Consider the following 23,009-nt stretch of genomic DNA (forward strand, 5'->3'; position numbering starts at 1 on the left):
ACTGTCCTCCAAGGGCAATGAGGGATGGGCAATAAATGTAAGCCAACCAGTGGATGCCCATGGCCCCACAAATGAATAAAAAACTATCACAATTATGCATAATAATTATTCATTTGTAAACTTCTTACCTCCTCATTGCAGCTTAGTATCCCATAAGTTTCAGTGTCATCTGCAAAGTTGGCTATAGTACTTCCATTCCCCATTATCCGAGTCATTAATATAGATTGTAAATAATTGGGACCAAGGATAGAACTCACCCCACTATCACATGTTGCCAGCCCAGAGAAGACCCATTTGTTGTGACTTTCTGCCTTCTGTCAGTTAGCCAGTCTTTTTTTAAATTTTATTAGTGTCACAAGTAGGCTCACATTCACACTGCAATGAAATTACTGTGAAAGTCCACTAGTTGCTGCACTCTAGCGCCTGTTCGGGTTACACTGAGGGAAAACTTAGCACGGCCAATGCACCTAACCTGCACATCTTTGGACTGTGGGAGGGAACCGGAGCACCCGGAGGAAACCCACACAGACATGGGGAGAAAGTGCAGACTCCTCACAGACAGTGACACGAGCCAGGAATTGAACCCTTGTCCCTGGCACTGTGAGGCAGCAGTGCTAACCACTGTGCTGCACTGAATCCAAGCTAATAAATTAACACTAACCCCAGGTGATCTTAACTTTTGTATTAACCTTCTGTGTGCTACCTTATCAAATGCCTTTCTGAAGTCCAGATGTGCTGCACCCACAGGATCCCCATTATCCAGTTGGCTTGTTACATCTTTGAAAAACTCTTGTAAATTATATAGCGATACTGCGCCTTCATGTTTCCTGTGAAGGAAATGTCCTCATCTTCAGATCTGATTATGGCATCAATTTGTCTGCAACCAGCAGCCCACATGCTGAGTATACTAAAGAATAATTGCTTCAAGTTAATGGGGGTTTGTTTTAATCTGAACTAATGCATTTTTGTTTTTTTTAGGGTTGTCTCCTGGGGTTTCAGAGTGGGGTTTAATTAGGTTGAGTGACAAGAGAAAGACATGTGAATGGGGAGGGGGGTGCGGTGCTAAGCTTACAGAGAGACAAGCAACCAGCTGCTGTTTGAAGTTGAAAGGAACAGCTCCCTCTCTGGAAATTGAAGTTTGGGACCTGCTAGAAAACAGGCATCTCTCTCCAGAGGTCTGTAAAAGGTGAGAGGTGTTTTCTCCCTCTCTCTGGAGTTCTGCTGTTTGAAGACATGTTTTCCCCCGAAAGGAAAGCAGAAGGAGGATGCGGTAGTTGTTATAACTCAGCTTGAAGAAATAAATCCAGATGGTTCTGACTTTGACTTTGCTCAAACTAAATTAGATTGGATAATGATGAAAATATCTGAAATTGGAATAATTTATTAATTTTACCTTCTGGAGGAAAAATCAAAATAACCTGGAACAGTTATTACAATCACATGTGGGAATGAACTGGGAAGTACTAAACTAATTGTGCGTGAGGTAGAAGTAGAAAATGATATTCCAATTGAGCAATATTTGCATAGACTTAATCCACTCAAGTTGGCACATGTTAAGAAGGAGAAGCTGACGTTTGCTGAGTCTGAGATGCAGCAGCCAAAAGTTCTGTTCAGACACTAACAAGAGCTGGTGGATAGTTACAACTTCCAGGTAATGAAGACACAAATATAGACAGATGAGTGCAATGTAAAACTGGTGAAGGCAAAAAAGGAGAACCAGTTACTGAACAACTATGTGAATAAGGAATGTGAACAGATGCAGAGAAAGATGTAAGAAGTGTTGACTGATAATGGAATCTGTACCTGAGTTGTTGAAATTACCTGAGCATACACTGCAAGATTATCAACAACAGCTCTCATCATTTATGAGATGAAAAACGTCGATCAGTCAGCAGTCACATGTGATCTCAAGATGGAGATTGTGGCGCAGTAATATTTTACCACTGCAGACAAAAGAAAAGGACAACAATGTGAAGTGAGACTGTTTGTTGAAACTGTTCCATAATTCCAAATGAATAATGCTGGAATAATGAATCTACACAACAGCATGACTGCCACAATGATCGCTAAAACCATAATTGCAACAAATTTTGACATCAAAGAAGCCGAGCTGCTATATATCTTTGCCAAAGAATATGTAGGATAAGATTATGAAGATCCAGAACAAACAAAGGAATTGATAAAACTGCATTGGAACAGAAAGATATTCAACTGGAGATGCTGGAAAGGGTTTTAAGGGTATCATTTTGCAACAGAATGTGGAGTTGGACTGCCTGACAGAGGATCTAAGGCCAATTAACAAGAAAGGGGACGGAGATAAAGTGATCTTTCTGAATAGCCCTGACTACACAAGTGAAGTTGAGTAAGCAAGTAAAGGGGCAGGCTCTCTTTGACAAAGTCTGTGAGCAAGTTCAATCTTCTAGGAAAAGATTACTTCACTTTGACAATTGAGAATCTGAAGATCAAAAGAACTGTGTGGACTCAGCAAAGGAAATTAGAAATCAAATTCAAAATGGTTTGTATCCAATGTAAAGTTTTATCTTCCTGATCCTGCCTTGCCCTCTGAGGACATTACCAGAGCTCATTTAGAATCATGGCAATGACTTTCAGCTTGGATTTGGGTCAACGACTGAAGGAGGTCTTTAAAAAAGGAAGAAGCAGCTGAACAACATCAGCGTGTTGAGAAGAGAAGGAAAAGGGAACATGATTGTCGATGCTTTATCATGACTTGGGGAGGTGATGGCCTAATGGTATTATCGCTAGATTGTCCAAAACCTCAGCGAATATTCTGGGGATATGGTTTTTGAATCCCGTCACAGCAGGTGGTGGAATTTGAATTTAATACAAAAATATCTGGAATTAAGAACTTACCGATGATCATGAAGTCATTGTCGTTTGTCAGGAAAAACCCATCTGGTTCACCAGTGTTCTTTAGGGAAGGAAATCTGCTGACCTTAGTTGGTCTGGCCTACATGTGACTCCAGAACCGCAGCAATGTGGTTAAACTCTCAACTGCTCTCGGGCAACTAGGTTTGGGCAATAAATGCTGTCCAGCTAGTGATGTCCATGTCCCACGAATGAATAAAAAAACTTTGACGAGAAAAGAAGGAATGTTCAATGTTGGAAGAGAAGGACTGAACCGGACGATACTACTATGTTTGCATGCTTAGATTTAATAAAATGTGTGTGTGTATATATACATATATATTTATATATATAGTGGAGTATTCATAGTATGAAACTAGAGGTTTCAAAAAATGAAGCCATCTTTGTATATTGATGGTTCTTTTTTTAAGAGGGGAGGTGTGATGATACTGTGCCTTTAAGAAGTGCATTTGTGTCATGTTTCTTATGAAGGGGAATGTTTTAAAGCTCAGCTGTGATTACGGTGCCGAATACCTGCAACTGGCAGTCCACATGCTGAGCATGCAGTAGAATAATTGCTCCTAGTTAATAGGGTGTTTGCTTTAATCTGAGCTCATACGTATTTATTATTTTTAGGGTTGTCCCCTGGGGTTTCAGAGTAGGGTTTAATTAGGTTGCCAAGAAAAAGTCATGTGAGTGGGCGGGGCAATGTTTACAGAGAGACAAGTAAGCAATTGCTGTTTGAATTTGAAAGGAACAGCTCTTTCTCTCGCTCTGTGGAAATTGAAGGTTGAGACCTCCTTGAAAATAGGTAACTCTCTCAAGGTCTGCAAAAGGCATGAGGTGTTTTCTCCCTTTCTGGAGTTCTGCTGTTTGAAGACAGGTCTTTCTCTGGAGGCTGCTGTCTGAGAGTCACAGGACAGGTGACTCTTTGTATCTCAGTCCAGAGAGGTTAAAAAGGTGGATGACTAGCAACTCACATAAGCCTGTTTGATTTCCTAACTGCTTCTGATGATGAGTTTGTCTGAGGTATATTGTTTAAATTGGAACTAATAGAGATTGTTAACAGTTAAGAATTGTACTTTGTCATGTTTAAGTATTTCAGTTGGTAAAAGTTATGCTAATACTTTGTTACAGTTAAACTGCATTGTTAAATAATGTTTTCCTTAATGAAATCTTCCCTGGTGGGTCAATAGAATCACACTTTTTGAAATCCCTTATGCTCAGGCTAATGGCAAAATCAAAAACAGGTGGGGTGTAGGCTAACTTCATAACGCACCTTGGAGATATATTCCTCCAAGGAACCATCTGATCTAGCCCCTAACAATTAGTCACATAATTTACCCTTCATAAATCCATACTGACTGACAGATTACATTTTGACTTTACAAATGTCCTGTTATTACTTCCTTAATAATGGGCTACAATAATTTCCCAACAACAGATGTTAGACTAACTGGTCATAGAAACTAGAAGCAGGACTAGCCCTTTGAGTTTGCTCCACCATTTATTTTGATCATGGTTGTTCATCAGATTCAATATTCTGATCCTTTTAGCCCTGAGAGCTCTGTCTAATTTCTTCTTGAAATCAGACAATGTTTTAGCCTCAATTACTTTCTGTGGTAGTGAATCCCACACATTCACCACCCTCTGGGTGAAGAAATTTCTCCTCACCGCAGTTTCTCCTCATCTCCATAGTTTACTACTTTCTGCCTCCCTCTCTTTTTGAATAAGGGCTTTGCACTTACATTTTTTTCCCTCTCCATTGGAACATTCCCAATGGTTAATAATCACATAAGTTTAAAAATCACATAAGCTGCAAGCTGTATCTCAGTCACACGGGGAAAGCTGCGTGAAAACCGCAGGTCTTGATTAAAGCAGAGCCAGATGAGAGTCAAGAACCGTTTAATTGAACGGTGTGCAGCTGCAGCTCATGTTTGCCCACTGGAACAAAGAACTATGGAAAGAGAAGTTGATATACCAGTGGTCAGAGATTATAGCTATGATTGCTTGATGATATAAATTAGGAATACATACAGAAGTTAGAATTGGACAACTATATCCTTATGTATGCATGACGAAATCTTATTCAGTAATTGTCAGTGGATAGAGAGAACGCCTATACTTTGGTATATGTTAATTACTTGTACTCAAATTTGGAATTATAATTGCTTGTGTATTTCTGAATTTAGCAGTCTGACCGGCCTTAAGAATTTGGTCAGTGTCCTGTAGCTGCAGTTAATCAATAAATCATCTTAAACCACTCTGTGACTTTGTCTGGCTATTTGAGAGGAACAATAGTTTTAACTACAACTGCAAGAAAAATATTCCATAGTACAGGGAAATTTGGAATTTTATATAACGAATGGATCAATATCTCTACTGCCACTTCCTTTAATACCCGAGGATGTAGGCCATCAGACCCTGGCGACTTGTCTGCAATCAATCCAAATAGTTGGGTACTATTTCCCTATTGATGATGATCGTCCTAAGTTCCTCTCTTTTTTATTACCTTTGCATTGCCTGTTGCTATTGGAATGGTATTTGTATCCTCCACCATGAAAACTGAGGCAAAATATTGATTTACCATTTCTACCATTTCTCTGTTTCCCATTATTAACTCCCCAGTGTCAAGCTCGAAGGAATCTTCACTTTAGCTACTCTCTTCCCTTTAATATACTGATATGCTCTTCATATGGCTGATGTGCTCCTCCTTCCTTCTCCCCATAACCTTTCAACCCATTGCTAATTAAAAATCTATCTAATACCTCCTTAAATTTACTCACTGTACCAGCATTCACCGCATTTGGGGCAATGAATTCCAAAGATTCATCATCCTTTGTGAGAAGTAGTTTCTCCTCAACCCTGTTTTAAATTTACTCCCCTTTATCCTAAGACTATGACCTCTCATCCTGGAATGTCCCATCAGCGGAAACATCCACTCCATGTCTACTTTATCCATACTTTTCATCATTTGATCTCTCTTCTAAATTCCAGAGCAGAGGCCTAAACTGTTCAATCTCTCTTCATTTGACAAATCCCTCTGGAATCAATCTGGAAAACCTCCTCAGAACTGCCTCCAATGCCACTACATATTTCCTCAAATAAGGGAACCAAAACTGTGCACAATACTCCAGGTGCGACCTTACCTTTATATTCTATTCCTTTCTGTATAAATGCCAACGTTCCATTCGCTTTCTTTATGACCTGCTGTACCTGCATGCTAGTTTTCTGTGACACCCAGATATCTCTGCTCTGGAGCACCCTGAAATCTCTCCCCATTTAGATATAAGTCGCCTTCACATTTTTCAAGTGCATGACCTCAGACTTATTCACATTAAACTCCATCTGCCACATTTTGATCCACTCTCCTAACCTGTCTACATCCAGTTGTAAGGTTTTTATTTCCTCATTGCCACTTACTGTCCCACCTATTTTTGTGTTATCTGCAAATTTGGGCATAGAGCTTTTATCCCTGTATCCAGGTCATGAATCTAGATTATAAATAGCTGGGGCCCAAGGACCGATCTTTGTGGTACCCCACTAATTACTTCTTGCCACCCATAAAAAGACCCATTTATCCTGACTCTCTGTCTTCTGTCCATCAGTCAGTCACCTATCCAAGCTAACAGATTACACCAAATCCAATGTGATCTAACCTTGTGAATTAACCTTTTGTGAGGCACCTTATCAAAGCCTTCTGAAAGTCCAGATATACGACATCTACAGGATCCCCATTATTCACTTGTTACATCTGTGGCAGAACTACTCAAGCTGAAGGACTGCTCTTCTCTTCGAAAGAATTTCTGTTTGAATCTTTTACCCTGTTCACTTTCATTGCTTTCCATTTTCCTCCTGATGTTTGACAAGGTGTTTACCAAATCTTGCTTTCACAGCCATATTGGTTTCCTCGGCAACTGTTTCCATCTCCGATTTACCCCATGTGGATTCAAACTGAAATTCCACCCCTCACCCTTCGAATCCACCCAGGATTACAGGTTTCTCCAGGACATACAATGCTCCTTGGACTGCTGTTCTCACTGCACCCTGAGATCCACGCTCAATCCCATGTTCCGCCATATGAACATAAGAACATAAGAAATAGGAGCAGGAGTAGGCCATCTAGCCCTTCGAGCCTGCCCCGCCATTCAATAAGTTCATGGCTGATCTGTCGTGGCTCAGTTCCACTTTCCGGCCCTCTCCCCATAACCCTTAATCCCCTCTCTTATCAAAAACCCATCAACCCGCTTCTTGAAAATATTTAGCGAGGCAGCCTCCACCACTTCAACGGGCAGAGATTCACCACCCTTTGAGTGAAGAAGTTCCTCCTCAACTCCGTTCTAAAACGCCCCCCCTTTATCTTGAGGCTGTGCCCCCTAGTCCTACTGTCCTTTCTGAGCGGGAAGAGTCTCTCCACCTCTATCCTATCCATCCCATTCATCATCTTATACGTCTCAATGCACAGACTTGATATCTCTCTCTCTCCAGTAGCTTTCCTAGTCCCCAGTTTCTGATTTTCCTTATCTTCAGTTCTGTTGAAGGGTCATCCTGACTCGAAATATCGGCTCTAATCTCTCTCCATAGATGCTGTCAGACCTGAGATTTTCCAGCATTTTCTGTTTGGTAGAACTTCCTTTTCATCTTTTGTGAATTAACTGGCAGTTCTTTCTGGGTCTTTTTATGCTCCCAGGTCAGGAATCTGGCATGAATTTAGCAGGCTGATTCCTGGGATGGCAGGTCTGTCTTATGAAGAAAGACTAAGTCGGTTTGGATTATATTCACTGGGGTTTAGAAGAGTGAGAGGGGATCTCAAAGAAACTCATAAAATTCTAACAGGATTGGAAAGGGTAGATTCAGAAAGAATGTTCCTGATGGTGGGGGAAATCCAGAATTAGGAGTCATAGTTTGAGGATAAAGGATAAACCTTTTAGAATTGAGGTGAGGAGAAATTTCTTCACCCAGAAAGTGGAGAATGTGTGGAATTCACTACCACAGAAAGTAGTTGAGGCCAAAATGTTGTCTAATTTCAAGAAGATCAAGGGATTTGGGAGGGGAAGGAGAGATCAGGATATTGAATTCGATGATCAAAATGAATGGTGGAGCAGGCCTACTCCTGCTTCTTGTTTCCTCCCAGTTTCTGTGTTTGTTTGTGTACAAGATGATTGAGTGCTTCCTGAGCTATAGAGGGATTTAAACGGGACTCTCGGAATTTTAAAGGTTGAGGCATCAGAATTTTATTTGAATGTTACCTTAATTACTGAATAGGCAGGAAAGTGCAACATTCTTCAATTAAATGTCAGAAATACATACAAAGTGAGGAGATAAGGTCCCCCATGCAAGACTTCTTGAGAAGGTGAGAGGGCATGGGATCCAGGGGGCTTTGGCTTTGTGGATCCAGAACTGGCTTGCCTGCAGAAGGCAGAGAGTGGTTGTGGATGGGTCTTTTTCTGCATGGAGGTCGGTCACCAGTGGAGTGCCCCAGGGATCTGTTCTAGGACCCTTGCTGTTTGTCATTTTCATAAATGACCTGGATGAGGAAGTGGAGGGATGGGTTAGCAAGTTCACAGACGATACGAAGGTTGGTGGTGTTGTGGATGGTCTGGAGGGATGTCAGAAGTTGCAGCGGGACATAGATAGGATGCAAGACTGGGCGGAGAAGTGGCAGATGGACTTCAACGCAGATAAATGTGTAGTGGTCCATTTTGGCAGGACCAATGGGATGAAGGAATACAATATCAAGGGTAGGAGTCTCTGCTGTGTTGAAGAGCAGAGGGATCTTGGGGTCCGGGTCCATAGGACTCTTAAATCGGCCTCGCAGGTGGAGGATGTGGTCAAGAAGGCGTATGGTGTACTGGCCTTCATTAATTGAGGGATTGAGTTTAGGAGTTGGGAGGTAACTTTATAGGACCCTTGTCAGACCCCACTTGGAGTACTGTGTGCAGTTCTGGTCGCCTCACTATAGGAAGGATGTGGAAGCTATTGAAAGGGTGCAGAGGAGATTTACAAGGATGTTGCCTGGATTGGGAGGCATGCCTTATGAAGGTAGGTTGAGGGAGCTGGGACTCTTCTCCCTGGAGAGACGAAGGTTGAGAGGCGACCTGATAGAGGTTTATAAGATGTTGAGAGGAATAGATAGGGTGGATTCTCGGAGGCTATTTCCCAGGGCTGAAATGGTTGCTACGAGAGGACACAGATTTAAGGTGCAGGGAAGCAAGTACAGAGGAGATGTTACGGGTAAGTTTTTCACTCAGAGGGTGGTGAGTGAATGGAATCGGCTGCCGTCGGTGGTGGTGGAGGCGAACTTGCTGGGGTCTTTTAAAAGACTTCTGGATGAGTATATGGGATCTAATGGGATTGGGGGTTATAGATAGGTCTGTGGCTTAGTAGGTATACAAGTGATCGGCGCAACTAGTGGGCCGAAGGGCCTGTTTGTGCTGTAGTGTTCTATGTTCTATATCAAGCTCAATATTTTTAACAGACACCGGCATGTTTGTTCTGAGTGTATGAAGGCGGCAGTTGGTCCATTATGCCAACATTGTCAACTGAACAATGAGGAACACTGCAGACAGTTGCCGCAGATCCGACCAAAGAACACACCCGTCAACTCAGCAGACTGATCAAGACCTTTGATTCGGACCTTCAGAGCACCCTCTGTGCCCTCGTCCCACGTACTCCCCATGTTGGAGATCTTTACTACCTCCCGAAGATACACAAGGCCAACACATCCGGCCGTCCCATTGTGTCGGGCAATGGGACCCTGTGTGAGAACCTTTCCGGCTACGTCGAGGGCATCCTGAAACCCATTGTACAAAGAACCCCCAGGTTTGACGTGACACTATGGACTTCCTACAGAAACTCAGCAGTCCTGGAGCAGTTGGAACCAGGAGTACTCCTCGTCATAATGGATGTCTCAGCACCCTACATCAGCATTCCCCACCACAATGGCATTGCTACAACTGCCTCAGTACTCAACGCTGACAACTGCCAATCTCCAGATGCAATTCTACAACTATCTGCTTCATCCTGAACCACAACATCTTCACCTTCAACAACCAGTTCTTCATCCAGACTCACGAAACAGCCACGGGGGCCAAACTTGCACCTCCATATGCCAACATCTTAATGCACAGCTTCGAACTAGACCTCTTCACAACACAGGACCTTCAGCCGACACTATACATTAGAAACATTGATGACATTTTCTTCCTTTGGACTCATGGCGAACAATCACTGAAACAACTATATGATGACATCGACAAGTTCCATCCCACCATCAGGTTCATCATGGACTACTCTCCAGAATCAGTTGCATTCTTGGACAGACACATCTCCATCAAAGATGGTCACCTCAGCACTTCACTGCACCACAAGCCCACAGGTAACCTCGTGATGTTCCACTTCTCCAGCTTCCATCCTAAACACGTTAACGAAGCCATCCCCTACGGACAACCCCTCTGTATTCACAGGATCTGCTCAAATGAGGAGCATTGCAACAGACACTGAAAGACGCCCTCATAAGACATGGCGCTCGACACATCAATCGACAGTTCCGACAGGTCACAGCGAAAAACCGCACCAACCTCCTCAGAAGACAAACACGGGATACAGCGGACAGAGTACCTTTTGTCGTCCAGTACTTTTCTGAGTGGGGAAGCTACAACATGTTTTGCGGAGCTCTCAACATGTCATCGATGAAGACAAACATCACCACACCCCCACTTCTTGCCTTCAGACAACCGCACAACCTCAAACAGACCACTGTCCGCAGCAAACTACTCAGCCTTCAGGAGAACAGTGACCACGACACCACACAATCCTGCCACAGCAACCTCCGCAAGATGTGCCGGATCATCAACATGGATGCCATCATTTCACTTGAGAACATCATCAATCTGATATATGGTACTCACTCTAGCGACTCGGCCAACGTTGTCTACCTGATACATTGCAGGAAAGGATGTCCTGAGGCATGGTACATTGGGGAGACCATGCAGATGCTACAACAACGGATGAATGAACACTGTTCAACAATCATCAGGCAGGAGTGTTTTCTTCAGGTCGAGGAACACTTCAGCAATCACTAGCATTCAGCCTCTGATCTTCGGGTAAGCATTCTCTAAGGCAGCCTTCACAACACATGACAACGCAGAATCGCTGAGCAGAGACTGATAGCCAAGTTCCACACACATGAGGATGGCCTCAACTGGGATCTTGGATTCATGTCACGCTATCTGTAACCCCCACGACTTGTCTGGGCTTGCAAGATCTCACTAACTGTCCTGACTGGAGACAATACACATCTCTTTAACCTGTGCTTAACCCTCTCTTTACTCACATTGTCTGTAGCTTTAAGATTTGATTACCTGTAAAGACTTGCATTCCAACCATTATCTTGTAAATTGAGTTTGTGTCTATATATGCCCTGTTTGTGAACACAACTCCTCACTCACCTGAAAAAGGAGTGACACTCCGAAAGCTTGTGCTATCAAATAAACCTGTTGGACTTTGACCTAGTGTTGTGAGATTTCTTACTATACTTAGTCTAGTCCACCACCGTCATCTCTGCATCACACCTCCCCTGTAGCCAGTGAGGATACAAAGATTTCTCTCAAGGCCCTAGCAATTTCCTCCCTTGCCTCTCTCAGTATTATGGGGTATATTCCGTTAAGCCTTGGTGACTTGTCTGCCTTCATGTTTCACAAGACCCACAATACATCCTCCTTTTTGATCTCAACATGACTCAAAATATCTACACACCCTTCCCCAGACTCATCATCCACTAAATCCTTCTCTTCGGTGAATACAGATGCAAAGTACTCATTTAATACCTCGCCCATTTTCCTCTGGCTCCACACATAGATTCCCTCTTCCGTCCTCGAGTGAGCCAACCCTCTCCCTGGCTACCCTGGTTTTTGTTTCAGATTCCAGCATCCTTAGTATTTTGCTTTTATCTGAAAGGAAAATTTTATTTAGGTGTTTGCATAATTTGGCGCTGGATTTTAGTGTTTCCGCCCCAGCTCGGCCCATGATAGCAAAATAAATCACAATTCACTGGTTTGGACACGCAATGGTGGAAACACTACCCAGCGTTCTCCGCGCTGATGAATGCCCTCTATCCAGACCACAGGCTCGCAGTGCGCGGGCGCCGCACCGCCCAAGTGTTGGGAGCATGCGCAGTGATGGCAACGACGAACCTGCTGTCCGTCGTCTCCCCAAACCGGTGAGGATACGGACCCGCGGAGGGAGCAATGGAGCCGGCGGGTGGACGGGGAGGGTTTCTGAACAGACGGTGAAGGCCTCCAACCCCGAATCCGTACCTACGGGTCCCTCGTTTGCATCTCCGGGTCTTCGTCCCGCAAAAAGGCCAAGGTTACCGGCCGCCATCTTGATTGAACGGGGGGGAACGCGCATGAGCCGGTGACATGGAAACCTGGGGGGGCGGGGCTTGAGGGTTTGGGTTCCCACCCGGGTCCTTGTGCTCCACCCCTCTTTTCACTCCAATTCTCTGCCTCCACCTGCTGGTGCACTCAGGCAGATTTTCGTCTGTTTCCTTCGCTACTAATTCCCACAAAACAGTCTGTCGCCAGGGGTTACAGCTTGAGGAGCACCGTCCACAGGAACAAAGGAATTAGGAGCAGAATTGGGCCAATTCAGCCCTTCGAGCCTGCTCCGCCATTCAATCAGCTCGTGGCTGATCTCACCCTGGTCTCAAATCCACCTCCCTGCCTGTTCCCCGTTATCCCTTTATCCCGTTTTTAAATCAGAAATATATCCATCTCCTTCTTGAAACCGTTTAATTTCACAGCAATTTCGTTGCAGTGTGCAGTAAGCCTACTTTGGACGAATAAATAAACTTTTACTTTAATGATTCAGACTCCACCGTGCTGTGGGCCAGCAAGTTCCACAGATTCCCCGTCCACTGCGAGAAGTAGTTTCTCCTCATCTCAGTTTTAAATCAACCTCTATCTGTGACCTCTTGTTCTAGATTGCCCCCAAAGGGAAACGTTTAGTCTATGTTCGCTTTATCAATCCCTTTTGGTGGAATTATATATCTTGACCCTCTCATCCTTCTAAACTCCAGCAAGTACAAGCCCAAACTGTTTAATCTTTCCTCATACATCAATCCCTCCATCCCCAGATTCAATCTGGTGAATCTCCTCTGTACTGCCTCCAATGCCACCACATCCTTCCTCAAATAAGGAAACCAAGGGTTCACTCAGAGGGTGGTGAGTGAATGGAATCAGCTGCCGTCAGTGGTGGTGGAGGCGAACTCGCTGGGGTCTTTTAAAAGACTTCTGGATGAGTATATGGGGTTTTATGGGATTGGGGGTTATAGATAGGTGTTGATGTGATCGGCGCAACTCGTGGGCCGAAGGGCCTGTTTGTGCTGTAGTGTTCTATGTTCTATGTTCTAAAACTGGACATAATACTCCAGATGTGGTCTCACCAACACCCTGTACAATTGCAACAACACTTTTCTACTTCTGTACTCCAGTCCTTTTGCAATAAGTGCCAACATCCCATTTGCCTTTTTTTATTATGCGCTGCACCTGCGTACTGACTTTCTGGGATTCATGAACAGAGACACCCAGATCCCTCCGGATGCATTTTGAATGTTTTCCATCTAGAGAATAACGTGCCTTTCTACCGTTTTCTGCCAAAGTGGATAACCTCGCACTTATCCACGTTAAACACCACCAGCCAAATTTCGGCCCAATTACGACATGCCGATTATGAGCCGTTAGGTCAAGGCAAGTGCCCGAGAAATGGTCAACAAGTGAATGCGGTTCCTGTCTTCGAACAGATGGACAGAACAAGACTGTGGAAACAAAAGGAAGGCAGCACAGTGGTTAGCGCTGCTGCCTTGCAGCGCCAGGGATCCAGGTTCGATTCAGCATGGCTGTCCTGGAGTCATTCTCACTGCCAGCCATTGGCGTGTTGCAACGATTTCTAGGTTTATATTCAATTTGTTTGGTTGCGTTACGAATGCACCTTCCTTGGTCATCAAGTCCTGGGCTGGGACTCAAACTCAGATGCTTCTAGCTCGGAGGTAGGGGACGTTACCCACTGTGCCACCAGACCCCCATCCTAGTCTATTCGTCAGGCTGCAGGCTACTTAAAGTATTCTATGGACCATGTCTATCTTCAGTGTGAGAAGTTGTGGCCCCTGTAGATTTACTGAAGAGGCTGCTCCTCAGTGTTTGGTTACTTCAGCCACATATTCCTAACTTTGACTGCACAGTGTGGAGGAGGGAGGGTCATCATCTTCTCCCGGATCTAAGTTTTTTTTACATAGTTTATTTCATTAGTGTCACAAGTAGGCTCACACTAACGCTGCAATGAAGTTACTGTGAAAATCCCGAAGTCACCACCACAACACCCCCCCACCCCCGGCACCCGTTCAGGCTACACTGAGGGAAAATTTAGCATGACCCAACCAGCACGTCTTTTGGACTGTGGGAGAAAACTGGAGCATCCGGAGGAAACCCATGGAGACACGGGGAGAATGTGACCCAGGCCGGAAATCGAACCCAGGTCCCGGCCGCTGTGAGGAAGCAGCGCTAACCACTGTGCCACCACGCTGTCCACTTTGTTGCTTCTTTTGGTTTGACTGGACGACATGTTTGGGAAAATAAGAAAAAATATTCCATAGAAACTAGAAATTATCTGTTCTGAATTTTTATGCTGTACTGACAGTGATAATGTTTGCAAACTCTGTTTACAGGATGTTAAATGGAGACGATCTGCAGGTGGAAATTCAAACCGAACATCACACTAAGATGTCAGAGTCACTCCATTCACCAGGACCGCAATATCATCACACTTTGAATGTGGAAGGAGAAAGGTTTGTGTACTCCGTTTGTGGGAAAAGATTTCAAACATCAGTGTGACTGGAAAAGCGCTGAGACATACACACACATACACACACACCTGAGTGAGAGTGTTCCGGTGCACTGAGTGTGGAAAGAGCTTTAACCAGTTACACAGCCTGAAAATACATTGCAGCGTTCACAGCGGGGAGAGACTGTACACAGGTTCTGTGTGTGGACGAGGATTCAGCTGATCATCCAACCTGGAGAGACACAAGGGCACCGTCACTACGGAGAAACCGTGGAAATGTGTCGACTGTGGGAAGGGATTCATTTGCCCGTCCCAGCTGGAAGCTCACCGACGCATTCACACTGGGGAGAGACCGTTCACCTGCTCCGTGTGTGGGAATGGATTCACTCTGATGTCCAGCCTTCAGTTGCACCTGCGGGTTCACACTGACGAGAGACCTTTCAAATGCTCCGACTGCGGGAAGTGCTTTAAAATCTCACCGGACCTGATCAAACACCAGTTTGTTCACACGGACGAGAGACCGTTCGGTTGTTCTCAGTGTGAGAAGAGGTTCAGACAGTCGTCCCACCTCATTCAGCACCAGCGCGTCCACACCGGGGAGAGGCCGTACACCTGCTCCGTGTGCGGGAAGGGGTTCACTTCATCATCCAACCTGGTGACCCACCAGCGGATTCACACAGGGGAGAAGATATTCACCTGCTCTGTGTGTGGGAAGGGTTTTTCTCAGTCCTCCAACCTGCTAACACACCAGCAAGTTCACACCGGGGAGAGACCGTTCACCTGCTCTGTGTGCGGGAAGAGATTTGCTCGGTCGTCTCACCTGCTGACGCACCAGCGAGTTCACAAGTGATGGCAGAGGTCAGATTCTCCTGTTAATCACATCCTTTGTTTCTGTTGCTGTTGGTAACCCCTGTAACTGGGCCAGAGTTTAATATTCTGGATACCTGTTAAATAAATCAGGTGTTGGTGGAAGCTGGTTAGATGGGTAGAACAGTGGCAAATGTAATTTAACCATCCAAAGTATGAGGTGAAGCATCTGGGAGTACTGACAAGAAAGGGAATTCATAATGAACAGTCAGACGCTCAGAGGAGCAGAGGGACCTTGGGGTGCCTGTCCAAAGATCCCCAAAGGCAGCAGAGAGACTGATAAAGTAGTCCTCGCCTTCATCAGCTGAGGCATGGAATATAACGACGGCACAATGGTTAGCACGGCTGCCTCACAGCACCAGAGATGTTGGTTCGATTCCCGGCTTGGGTCACTGTCTGCGTGGAGCCTGCACGAGCTTGTCGTATAAGAAACGGTTGAGGACTCTGGGTCTGCACAGGCTGGAGTTTAGAAGGATGGGGCGGGGGGAGGGGGGCGAATCTTATTGAAACTTACAGGATACTGTGAGGCCTGGATAGAGTGGACGTGGAGAGGATGTTTCCACGAGTAGAAAAAGCTAGAACCAGAGGGCACAACCTCAGGCTGAAAGGACAATCCTTTAAAGCGGAGATGAGGAGGAATTTCTTCAGCCAGAGAGTGGTGAATCTGTGGAACTCTTTGCCGCAGAAGAATGTGGAGGCCAGGTCATTGAATGTCTGTAAGACAGAGAGAGATAGGTTCTTTGTTAATAAGGGAATCAGGGGTTATAGGGAAAAGGCAGGAGAATGGGGATAAGAAAACTATCAGCCATGATTGAATGGTGGAGCAGACTCGATGGGCTGAATGGCCTAATTCTGCTCCTGTGTCTTACGGCCTTATGCTCCGGTTTCTTCCCACAATCCAAAGATGTGCGGGTTAGGTGGATTGGCCGTGCTGAAATGCCCCTTAGTGTCACAGGGATTAGCTAGGGTAACTGCATGGGGTTATGAGGATAGGGCCTGGGTAGGATTGTGGTCGGTGCAAACTCGATGGGGCGAATGGCCTCCTTCTGCACTGTAGGATTCTGTGATAAGAGGAGGGAGGTTAAGTTTTAAGCTTATTTAATTTAGTGTCACAAATAGGTTAACATTAACACTGCGACAAAGTTACCATGAAAATTCCCTAGTCGCCACACGCCGGCATCTGTTCGGGTACACTGAGGGAGAATTTAGCATGGTCAGCGCACCAAACCAGCACGTCTTTCAGACTGTGGGAGGAAACCAGAGCACCTGGAAGAAACCCACGCAGACACGGGGAGAATGTGCAGACTCCGCACAGACAGCGACCCAAGCCGATAATCAAACCTTGTTCCCTGGCGCTGTGAGGCAGCAGTGCTAACCACTGTGCCCATGATGGTGCTGTATAAAATACTTATTAGGTGACAGCTAGAGCGTGCAGTTCTGGTCGCAAAGCTGTAGGATGTGATTACGTTTCCGCTATGAGGAGAGAGGCTGCTTAGGCTGAGGCTGTTTTCCTTTGAGCAGAGATGGCAGATGGGGGGAGCCTGATTGAGGTGGACAAAATGATGAGGGACATAGATAGGATAAACAGGAAGAAACTTTACCCCTGAGTAGAGGGTTCAGTACCCAGGGGGCATAGATTTAAGGTAAATGAGGAGATCAGAGGGATGTATTTTACGCAGAGGGTGGTGGGGGCCTGGAATGCGCTGCCAAGTAGGGTGATGGAGGCGGACATGCTGGGATCGTTTAAGACTTATCTGGATAGTCACATGAACAGACTGGGAATGGAGGGATACAAACGAATGGTCTAGTTGGAAGCATGAGCGGCGCAGGCTTGGAGGGCCGAAGGGCCTGTTTCCTGTGCTGTACTGTTCTTTGTATACTTTTTCACCCAGAGGGTGTTGGGGAATCTGGAACTTGCTGCCTGACAGGGTGATAGAGGCGGGAACTTCACAACGTTAAAGAAGCATTTAGATGAGCACATGAAATAAGACCATAAGATAGAGGGGCAGAGTTAGCCATTCAGCCCATTAAGTCTACTCCACCCTTCGATCATGGCTGATAAGTTTCTCAACCCCATTCTCCCACCTTTTCCTAGTAATCTTTGATTCCCTCACCAATCAAGAACCTATCTATCTGTCTTAAAAGACACTCAATGACCTGACCTCCACAGCCTTCTGTGGCAATGAACTCCACAGATTCACCACTCTCCAGCTGAAGAAATTCCTCCTCATCTCGCTTCTAAAGGGTCGTCCCTCTTCTCTGAGGTGGTGCCCTCAGATCCTAGTCTCTCCTCCTAATGGAAACATCTTCCCCACGTCCACTCTGTCCAGGCCTCGCAGTATCCTGCAAGTTTCGATGAGACTCCCCCCCTCATCCTTTTAAACTCCATCGAGTACAGAACCAGAGTCCTCAAACATTCCTCGTAAGTCAACTTTTAATTCCTGGCATCAATCACATGAGCCTCCTCTCAAGTCTCTCCAAGGCCAACACATTCTTCCTTAGGTACAGGGCCCAAAATCGTTCGCAATATTACACATGTGGTCTGACCAGAGCCTTACACAGCCTCAGCAGTACATCTCTGCTATAGTCCTCCGTATCTCTGAGGTGATGGTCGAGTAGTCGTTATTTGTTCTATATCTTATTTGTGGAGTAGTGTCCTTTCTCCTGAATTCCATTTCACATTTATTAATCTTACTTTGGTTTGATTTGATTTTGATTTGTTACTAGAGAGGTGGTGCTCGACAGACTGGAGGGGCTGATTGTGGACAAGTCCCCAGGACCGGATGGAATGCATCCGAGGGTTCTGAAAGAAATGGCGGAGGTTATAGTGGATGCCTTGGTGGTTATTTTCCAGACGTCGCTGGATTCCGGGGAAGTGCCGGAAGATTGGAAAACGGCTAATGTTACGCCGTTGTTTAAGAAGGGTGCCAGGCAAAAGGCGGGGAATTATAGGCCGGTTAGTTTAACGTCTGTGGTAGGTAAAATGTTAGAATCCGTCATTAAGGAGGAAATTGCGAGGCATCTTGAAGGGAATTGCTTGATAGGGCGGACGCAACACGGTTTCATTAAAGGGAAGTCGTGTCTGACAAATTTACTGGAGTTCTATGAGGATGTGTCTAGGGCAGTGGATAGAGGACAGCCGGTGGATGTGGTCTTTCTGGATTTTCAGAAGGCGTTTGACAAGGTACCTCACAAGAGGTTATTGCAGAAGGTCAGGGGACATGGAGTTGGGGGTAGGGTGTTAGCGTGGATAGAGGATTGGTTGTCAAATAGGAGGCAGAGAGTGGGGGTCAATGGGTGCTATTCGGATTGGCGGTTGGTGACTAGTGGGGTGCCCCAGGGGTCGGTGCTGGGGCCTCAGCTATTTACCATTTATATAGATGATCTGAAGGAGGGAACCGAGTGCAGGGTGTCGAAATTTGCTGATGACACCAAGATTGGGGGAAAGGCAAATTGTGCGGAGGGTGTGGAGAGTCTGCAGAAGGATCTAGATAGGCTGGGCGAATGGGCCAGGAAATGACAAATGGAATTTAATGTTGGCAAGTGTGAGGTGGTCCACTTTGGTAGGAAGAATGGTAGGAAGGACTATTACTTACGTGGCGAAAAACTGCAGCAGGCGACGGTGCAGAGGGACCTCGGGGTCCTTGTGCATGAGTCGCAAAAACCCAGCTTGCAGGTGCAGCAGGTGGTCAGGAAGGCGAATGGGATGCTGGCCTTCATAGCGAGGGGGATTGAATATAAAAGTAGGGAGGTCTTGCTGCAGATGTATAGGGCATTGGTGAGGCCGCAGCTGGAGTACTGTGTGCAGTTTTGGGCGCCGCACCTGCGCAAGGATATTTTGGCCCTGGAGGGAGTGCAGAGGAGGTTTACTAGGCTGATACCGGAGTTGAGGGGATTGAGCTATGAGGAGAGGCTGAATAAACTAGGCTTGTACTCGTTAGAGTTTAGAAGAATGAGGGGAGATCTCATTGAGACGTATAAGATGATGAATGGGATGGATAGGATAGAGGTGGAGAGACTCTTCCCGCTCAAAAAAGACACTAGGACTAGGGGGCACAGCCTCAAGATAAAGGGGAGGCGGTTTAGAACGGAGTTGAGGAGGAACTTCTTCACTCAAAGGGTGGTGAATCTCTGGAATTCTCTGCCCGTTGAAGTGGTGGAGGCTGCCTCGCTAAATATTTTTAAGAAGCGGGTTGATGGGTTCTTGATAAGAGAGGGGATTAAGGGTTATGGGGAGAGGGCGGGAAAGTGGAACTGAGCCACAACAGATCAGCCATGATCTTATTGAATGGCGGGGCAGGCTCGAAGGGCTAGATGGCCTACTCCTGCTCCTATTTCTTATGTTCTTATGTTGATTTGATTTGTTATTGTCTCATGTATTGGGATGCAGTGAAAAGTATTGTTTCTTGCGCGCTGTACAGACAAAGCATACCGTTCATAGGGAAGGAAAGAAGAGAGTGCAGAATGTAGTGTTACAGTCATAGCTATGGTGTAGAGAAAGATCAATTTAATACGAGGCAGGTCCATTCAAAAGTCTGACGGCAGCAGGGAAGAAGCTATTCTTGAACGTGACCTCAGACTTTTGTATCTTTTTCCTGATGGAAGAAGGTGGAAGAGAAAATGTCCGGGGTGCTTGGGGTCTTTGATTATGCTGGCTACTTTTCCGAGGTAGCAGCAAGTGCAGATGGGAGTCAGTGGATGGGAGGTTGGTTTGCGTGATGGACTGGGTTTCGTTCATGGCCCTTTGTAGTTCCTTGCGGTCTTGGTCAGAGCAGGAGCCATACCAAGCTGTGATACAACCAGAAAGAGTGCTTTCTATGGTGCATCTGTAAAAGTTGGTGAGAGTCATAGCTGACATGCCAAATTTCCTCAGCCTCCTGATAAAGTAGAAGTGTTGGTGGATTTTCTTAACTATAGTGTCGGCAGTGGTGGGGGGAACCAGGACAGGTTGTTGGTGATCTGGACACCTAAAAACTTGAAGCTTTCGACCATTTCTACTTTGTCCCCATTGATGACATGTTCTCCTTTAAGCTTCCTGAAGTCAATGACAATCACCTTCATCTTGTTGGCATTGAGGGAGAGATTATTGCTGCCACACCAGTTCACCAGATTCTCTATCTCATTTTTTTTCTTTTGGAGTTAGTGCCAATGGGAGGTGTGATTCAAGAGTTTTCTAACCAAGTCCAGACAGATATTTTCCCCCATTTCAGCAGGAAACACATCTTGAGATGAATGACTAGTGGAGTGCCCCAGGGGTCGGTGCTGGGGCCTCAGCTATTTACCATTTATATAGATGATCTGGAGGAGGGAACCGAGTGTATGGTGTCGAAATTTGCTGATGACACCAAGATTGGTGGAACGGCAAATTGCGCGGAGGGTGTGGAAAGTCTGCAGAAGGATCTAGATAGGCTGGGCGAATGGGCCAGGAACTGGCAAATGGAATTTAATGTTGGCAAGTGTGAAGTTGTCCACTTTGGTAGGAATAATGGTAGGAAGGACTATTACTTACGGGGCAAAAAACTGCAGCATGCGACGGTGCAGAGGGACCTCGGGGTCCTTGTGCATGAGTTGCAAATACCCAGCCTGCAGGTGCAGCAGGTGGTCAGGAAGGCAAATGGGATGCTGGCCTTCATAGCGAGGGGGATTGAATATAAAAGTAGGGAGGTCTTACTGCAGCTGTACAGGGCACTGGTGAGGCCGCAGCTGGAGTACTGTGTGCAGTTTTGGTCACCGCACTTAACGCAAGGATATTTTGGCCTTGGAGGGAGTGCAGAGGAGGTTTACTAGGCTGATGCCGGAGTTGAGGGGGTTGAACTATGAGGAGAGGCTGAATAAACTAGGCTTGTACTCATTAGAGTTTAGAAGAATGAGGGGAGATCTCATTGAGACATATAAGATGATGAATGGGATGGATAGGATAGAGGTGGAGAGGCTCTTCCCACTCAGAAAGGACAGTAGGACTAGAGGGCACAGCCTCAAGATAAAGGGGGGGTAGTTTAGAACGGAGTTGAGGAGGAACTTCTTCACTCAAAGGGTGGTGAATCTCTGGAATTCTCTGCCCGTTGAGGTGGTGGAGGCTGCCTCACTAAATATATTTAAGACGTGGGTTGATAGGTTTTTGATAGGCAAGGGAATTAAGGCTTATGGGGAGAGGGCGGGAAGGTGGAACTGAGCCACGACAGATCAGCCATGATCTTATTGAATGGCGGGGCAGGCTCGAAGGGCTAGATGGCCTACTCCTGCTCCTATTTCTTATGTTCTTATGTAATGATTGTGTAACGTTTTATTTAAATCATGAATGTAGTGAATGATCAAAAGTTGCTTTCTCTATTTGTACAAATTTGTTAAATGGTCACAGAAAAAAACCCAACACTTTATTTGAATTTCAGTCAGGGAGGAGAGAGACGGGGTGAGACGGGGATCTACAGCTGTAGTGGAACAAGAGAGTGTTATAGTTCAGGTTAGAAACTCTAAAGTGTTTTAGGAAGACCACCTGAACCATAAATTTTGCATCTTGAATTTGACTAAAATGAGCATGAGATGTTTCACTTCAGGTGTGATTCAGCAATCCACCAGGGTGCTTTCATTAATATGTATAGAAAGAAAATTAGCAATACCTTTATCAATTACAAACAGAAAAACAGAAAGAAAACAATCACAATAATGCATTGACCCTTAATCGAATATTAAAACTGTTCCAACATACCAAAACCTTTCCTAGACAAAACCCTTCTTACAGGTTTAACACAGCGTAGATTAAAATCTTAATTGACTGGAATTGAGTCTTTTCAAAGGCTGCACTTTTCTTCCGGAAAGCAAAACTTTGCCTTGAGATAACCAGCAGAATTTCCAAATAGAACAGAGAGATGGAGAGAGAGAGAGAGACTTCAGCTTCTTTCTTGCTTGATGCCCCTGCTAAAACTTAAAACTAAATTGCAGCCTCAGGATTCTCAAAACTGAAACCTTAAACTCACTGGAACAAAAAGAAACTGTCCAAAGACGTATGACCCTTTCTCCTAACAATGCAAGATCATAAAACTAATCCCAGAGTAAACACAAACAATCCCATTTAAGCCACTTAAGAAGCAATTAAAGGACAATTCCAGTCAAGTCGGCAACAAAGGCATCACTGAAGCTGTGAGCTAAGAAACCACTGAAACCATGAAAGCTGCAGAAATTGTGATATTTATAAAAACCTTTCTTAAAGGTACACTAACATCACAAGAGGAAAAAAATTGTTCCACAGAAACTAGAACTGTCTGTTCTGAATGTTACCCTGTACTGACAGTGATGACTCTGATAATCTCCTTTTACAGGGTATCAGAAAGGGAGGATTTACAGATGGGTAATTCGAACCAAACATCATGTCATGACCTTGATTAATCAGGACTGAATATCATTAGTCTTGAATGTGAAGGAGAAATGTTCGTTTGTTC

General features: G+C 45.2%; 2 protein-coding genes across 2 annotated transcripts in view; both read left to right on the forward strand.

Annotated features, from left to right (window-relative positions):
- Window positions 1-5,129, forward strand: part of LOC145363530 (uncharacterized) — a 97,967-nt gene extending 92,838 nt beyond the window's left edge. Inside the window, exon 9 of the mRNA XM_080218719.1 lies at window positions 979-5,129. The gene's annotated coding sequence lies outside the window, so the exon portion shown is untranslated. The remainder of the gene's footprint in view (window positions 1-978) is intronic.
- A 6,894-nt stretch (window positions 5,130-12,023) lies between these two features.
- Window positions 12,024-22,993, forward strand: LOC145335545 (uncharacterized). The gene is made up of 3 exons (XM_080181343.1): window positions 12,024-12,085; window positions 14,591-15,564; window positions 22,890-22,993. The coding sequence occupies exon 2, from the start codon at window positions 15,098-15,100 to the stop codon at window positions 15,554-15,556; it is 459 nt and encodes a 152-aa protein (XP_080037469.1). The 5' UTR covers window positions 12,024-12,085; window positions 14,591-15,097; the 3' UTR covers window positions 15,557-15,564; window positions 22,890-22,993.
- The last annotated feature ends 16 nt before the right edge of the window (window positions 22,994-23,009 follow it).

This window comes from Carcharhinus amblyrhynchos, unplaced genomic scaffold (assembly GCF_965287045.1).
Source record: "Carcharhinus amblyrhynchos unplaced genomic scaffold, sCarAmb.v2.hapA scaffold_39, whole genome shotgun sequence".
NCBI classification, from domain to species: Eukaryota; Metazoa; Chordata; class Chondrichthyes; order Carcharhiniformes; family Carcharhinidae; genus Carcharhinus; species Carcharhinus amblyrhynchos.

What these genes read in the sequence shown, in the direction of transcription:
- LOC145335545 (XM_080181343.1), top strand. Translation starts at nt 15,098, where the DNA reads ATGTCCAGCCTTCAGTTGCACCTGCGGGTTCACACTGACGAGAGACCT.